The sequence below is a fragment of the Trichosurus vulpecula genome, chromosome 1, assembly GCF_011100635.1.
Source record: "Trichosurus vulpecula isolate mTriVul1 chromosome 1, mTriVul1.pri, whole genome shotgun sequence".
NCBI lineage: Eukaryota > Metazoa > Chordata > Mammalia > Diprotodontia > Phalangeridae > Trichosurus > Trichosurus vulpecula.
The window spans coordinates 416,034,538-416,040,537 of record NC_050573.1 but is presented as its reverse complement, the minus strand read 5'-3'; the positions used below and the strand labels follow the sequence as shown (position 1 = coordinate 416,040,537).

At 37.5% G+C, this 6,000-nt stretch overlaps 1 protein-coding gene across 1 annotated transcript in view; it reads right to left on the bottom strand.

Moving 5' to 3' along the window:
- Nucleotides 1-483: 483 nt before the first annotated feature.
- Nucleotides 484-6,000, bottom strand: part of ITGA1 (integrin subunit alpha 1) — a 199,403-nt gene continuing 193,886 nt past the window's right edge. The window contains exon 29 of the mRNA XM_036760530.1: nt 484-3,680. Coding sequence (XP_036616425.1) covers nt 3,636-3,680 — 45 coding nt within the window. The 3' untranslated portion in view covers nt 484-3,635. The remainder of the gene's footprint in view (nt 3,681-6,000) is intronic.

Genomic DNA, 6,000 nt, shown 5'->3' with positions numbered 1-6,000 from the left:
TGCTTACTCCTTTAGTTTAATGCATATAGATGTATGTATACACACATATATGTATATATAATATATACACATACACAAACACACACATATACATATATTCCTATATATACATACATAATGTGTGGCTAAACAGACTATGTGGAAATCATTTTAGGAATCTACTTTTGCTGTTTACTTAATTTTTAGTCATACTTCAAAGTGTAATCATTGAATTAATGTTGTTTAGGTAATTGCCATATTGTAAGGTAAATCAAAAGACTGATGATCATATGCAAAGTGAGCATGGAAAGCTTTCTTTCATTTTTACTTTTTCTGTATTTAAATATGAAAACTTCATATAGAATTGATACTGGTTTATTTGCTTTAATAGTGGAAAAAGCTTGGCCTTGAAGCCAGGAAGAGCTGAGTTCCTGTCTCACCTCTGAATGTATGCACACACACACACACATATGCATGCATATATATATATATATATATGCATGCATATGTGTGTACAAGTATTTATATATGTGTGTGTATAAATGTTGGGCAAGTTACTTCAACTCTTGAAGCTCAAAGCAACTCTCTTAAAACTCTAAGTTCCAGAAAAGGTGCTGCCTGTTGCCCTGCATTGGTAGGAGGAGTTTGTGTACATGGGAATTCTCTCTACCAATGAAGTCACAGGACTAGTCTCTAGGCCTATCCCATATATAATAAAGTTTAATGAAGTAAAATGGGAAAATAGAAATTCTTATTAATATATAGATGTTCCTTTTTGTTTCCACTCCTTTGGTTGAAAATGGGGTTGTATAGATTTCTGGGTAGAAAGAGCTGGTAATCACATGCTTTGTGTGCCTTGAGGGGCAATAGGAAGTTGCCTAAATCCTAAATATTTCTCTTACTATTTTTCACATTATTTGAATTCCTGCCACTGAAACTTTCTTTCATTGGATCAATAAGCATTCTCTTTTAAAACACAAACACTCTATGGGAAAGTTAAAGCATCATCTCAGGCTGAATTAGGATCATAGATATAGTGCTAGACAGGGACCTTGGAAGTCTTCTAGTTCAACCACCTCATTTTATAATTGAGGAAATTGAGGCTGAGAGGTTAATTATCCTATTCAGTTTGATTTCTGCCTAAGAACTAGCTGAGATCAGAACACTGAGGGAATATGAATTTTGATAAGCAAGGGGCATCAAAAGGAAGTGGTAATCTTGGAGTAAAAGGATGGCATGTGAAAGGAATGACAAGGTGGAGATTTGGGAGTAGTTACCAGGTACCATTAAAAGACTGTGTCTATGGGCAACAGGAGTGAGAAGGTGTCAGTAAGTATATAGGGGGTGAGAAAGGGAAGATGGGAAGGCATGATTAATCTTAGTATTAATCATAGTATGGGTATAGATATGGAAATGTTAGAACACTGGGCTGACTTTGAATTGGAATACCCTGAAGTTGGGGCTTTGCAGTAATATCTGCTATTGACTTGTTTTCTTGTTATTCACTTTATTTTTCCCTAGAAATTACCATAGAAAAATTCTGGTTAACTGAAGCTTTTCTTTACTAGGTTCTGGTCAATTGAGTTTTTACTATAGTAAATCATACTGGATTGGATGTGGTAACAATTGGAAAGCTGTTTTAAAATTTGAATGTACTTTATAGCAGTAGTTCACACATAAAGCACAGCTCTGACCAGGTCACCTCCTTATTCGATGAACACCAGTGCTCTCATCACCAGAATCAAATATACAATGATCCTTGACATTCAAAGACCTTCACAACTGGTCTCCTACCTTTCCAGTCTTTTTACACCTTAGTCCTCCCTCCTCCCCACATACTCTGTGGTCCAATGACAATGGCCTCCTTGCTGTTCCTGCACAAGACATGCCATCTCCAGACTCTGGATATTTTCCCATGCTTGGAAGACTCACCCTTCTTATCTCCACTTCCTGGCTTCCTTCAAGTTCTAACTAAAATCTCATTTTCTGCTAGAAACCTCTCCTGATCCTTCTTAATACTGGTGCCTTTTCTCTACTGATTCTCTCCTGTTTATCCTGTAATGTATCTTCTTGTATACAGTTGTTTTCATATTTACTGTGAGCCCCTTGATAGTTGGAGCTATCCTTTGCCCTCCTTTGTAGTCTTAGCACTTAGCACAGTGCCTGGCACACAGTAGGCACTTACTGAATGTTTACTGACTGATAGAACTACTGTACGCTCATTTATTTGGTGTTACTGCCACAGAAAATAAATGGATTGTCCATGGCAGCTGGTGTTCTGGTTAACTCTATTTTCCTTAGGAAAATTACTTCAAAAGAAAAGATAAATGTGGAGGGGTGACTTCTTGTTGTTGCCAGCTTTCAAACACAAAATGCTTTAAATATGTTTCTAGTGATCTATTTACTTGATATATATGTATACATATGCATATACATGTGTATATATATATATATATATATATATATATGTAGCTCATACACTGGAAACATTTTTTGGTGAAGTCTTATTCTAAAATGGAATTTTGTCTTTTACAGAATAAAAGAAATGTATTCAAAAATAATCCTCAAGAAACAAAATAAAAAACACAAAATAAAATAAAATAAAAACCCTGTCTTAGTTTTTGCTTTGGACCAACCCTGTACCAAGGACCTAAGAGAACTCCTTCTTTGGGCTACCTTAGAAAACGGGAATTCTGGGTCCCTCAAAACTCAATGCTGATTCTCAAAGGTGCAATAGGCACTTCATAGTCATTTACCAACGACATCCCATTTTCGGAAACTCATTTCATCATATCTCTCACACTGCATTCTTTGGGAACAAATCACATCACATTTTTAAAGGTACACATAAAATTAAAAATTGTTTTTAAGTGCTTTTTTTTTGCTACCATGAAGTTTGACGTTGATTCTGAAAGCTCAAAAATGCCAGTTCAGTGTGCCCTGTAAAAGCTTTTAACCCCAGCCATTCAGTGTGCTTGTCTTCTAGCAGTGCTTCATTCTCAACCTGGGATAGAATTTCAGCCGGAGAGACCTTGCTTTCTAGACACCCTGGGAAATGAACTTTTCCATGCACAGAAGTTGACCCAGAGGCTACCTGCTGTATGACCCTGCTTCATTGTACGTTTTGTCTCCTCTGTGTCACGAGTCCACGTTACAGAAAGTCCATTCCCTTGAGATCAGTTGTGCATGATGGGAAGTGACCCTAGCAAGCAAGCCCTTTCCTGGCATGTACATGCATGTTCAAACTCTGAAAGTCTAGATTTCCATTGGGGTCAGAGAAAGAAAGTCTAACTTGTATTTTTCTGGAGGAAAAAACAAAAATGTTTCCATGAGCCTGACAACATCTCTTCCTTCATTCCTAAAGCACATTTGAATAGGTTGTCCTTCCTATTCAAAACACTTTGTAATCATAAATTCAATTACTCAGCAAAAATGAGTAATTGTTTTAAAATGCTTCCTGATAATTTACAAATAGGAATTTATGGTTGTCTTTTGGGATCATTCTTGATCTGTCCTTTCCCCCCTAGGTGATTAATTCCTTGATAGAACAAAGGTAAGTGACCCTGTAGATGATAATTACTTTCTGGTCACAGATTTGAAACAAGCTTGAGGACAGATCGTTGAAAATTGCTGTTTTTTCCCTCTGGCATGGAATTTCATTTTTCCATCTTCTTCTTTAGTGGCCTTTTGAAGAATCCAATCTGTGAAGAAAACATAAAATATAAATATAATTTGGTATCAAGATTTGGCGAGGAAATGTTAATAATGATATTACTGTAATAATTGACTGCATTATGGTTACAATCGATAACATTATGATTATAATGTATTATTAGCATTATCATTAATAAGGCAGAGTGGTGTACTGAACAGAGAACTGAAAAACAGCCACATTTCAAAAAAAGGAAAAATCTGATAAATGAAACCTCTTAGGTATGATACTCATGGTAGCTCTAGGCCTTTGTTGATTAAATCAACAAACTCTTTCAAATACTTTGAAAGGTGTATTTGTCTCAGGGTAGTTCCCAACCCAGAAAAGACTCTGAGATGGTGGGTGGGGGTTTTTTGGTGAATGGAGAGTGGAAGTTATGAATCCTTACAAAGATGATAGAAAACTGTTCTGGAATTTTCTATGTCCCATAAATCTCCTCTGATAAATCCCTCCTCTCACACATACTTCTTTGTCATCCTGGGTAAATCACTCAACCACTTAGTGCCCTAGGCAACTCTTTAAGACTGAATAACAGAGCAAATTGAGCAGATAAGTAGCACAGTGGATAGAGTGCCAGGCAGGCCTGGAGTCAGGAAGACTCTTCTTCCTGAGTTCAAATCTGGCCTCAGATATTATCTGTGGGACCCTGGGCAAGTCATTTAACCCAGAAAATGAGCTGGAGAAGGAAATGGCAAATCACTCTAGAATCTTTGCCAAGAAAACCCTAAATGGGGTCATGAAGAGTCTGACATGACTAAAAAAATGAGTAACCAACAACAACAAACAAGGCAAATGCTGATCAGCCTTCATATAGGGCTTTTCCACACAGGGAGTTCTTTACACTACTAGTGAGATCACAGGCGAAGTCTGAAAATTTTGCTTTAGTCATTTATTAGAAATTTCTGGTATAGTAATTCACAAAAGGTTAATTATCACTTTTACTTCATGCTAGTATACTTGCAATATCTGTCAAATTACCATCATACTTAGAAACTTTTGGTTGATGAAAGACATTTCTTTCCCAGCAAAATGACAAAATAAGCCTTGTACTAACTAACATGGATAAGTGTTTTATGAGGCACACCCCGCAACTGGTAGTTTCTCCTCCTTTTCCATTGTTCTTTTTCTCCAAGTAGAAGATAAATTCCCCAGCAACTATCTGATGGGCATAAGACAAGGCTAGCTAAGGATATGCTAGCTGGCTCTAGCAACAGCCATGGTAGGTAGAACTTGATAAGCACCTGGAACAATTTTTCTAGTGTCAGATTTTCCTAAGTTACATAACTAGTAACTAGCTACTCTGCAGCAAGCAGATACAATTCTGGTCTGGGAGTCAAGAAGACCTAAGTTTGAATCCTGCCTCAGAAACATACTGGTAAGGTGACCCTGGATAAGTCACCTTCCTCAGACTCAGTTTCTTTATCTGTAAAATATAAGGTTGTTGTGCGGATATTTTGTGTATATACATACATACATACATACACACACATATATATGTATATATATGTATATATATATGTATATACATACTAGATATTTTTACAACCTCTTTGCATATCCCTAAATCCAAGTGCAGCTTCAGGAGGTTCAGTCCATGCTGTAGGTGCTGGTTTATGGAGTCCTCTCCAGACCTGAGTGAACTATACAGGATTGGATATATTCTGGGTTGCTAGGAGTGTACCAGAATCCCCTGGGGAGAAAAGGTAATAATCTACAGAGGCTTATGGGACATGGAAAATTCTGAAATAGTTTTTACCATCTTTATAAGGATATTTAGATTTCCCCTAACCCCTCACTAAACTCCACACACCATCTCGGAGTCATCTGGGCAGTGGGGGGCCAGAATGAACCTATCTGCTCTGAGGCGAACATGCATTTCAAACTGTATGACGCTCCTAAAGCCTTTGGTGATTTGATCGACAGTATAATCTAGCTACCTGGGCATCAGAGACAGAGTTTCCATTTGTCAAACATTTCTCCTCTTTGAAACATGGCTTTTTGTTAGAAACACGACCCTAGAAAATCGCTGTACAAAGCTGTCCTACCAATAATTACATTTCAAGTAGAGCTCGACAAGTGCCAATTTCCATTTTATTGGATCAATCAATTTCTCAACAAGCATTTTTTAAGCTAGATGAGCCTGACTCAGTTGTAACTAGTGGGGGCTCCTAAGGGCTATGCCCTAGATTGGCAGCAACATCTTGAGAGAGGTGGCATACTTCTAATTTAAGGGGTACACTTTCCCTGGCAGCTGCCATCCCCAGGTCCCTCTTCCCAGGCCTTTGCCTAGCTGTTTTCTATTTGTTTGC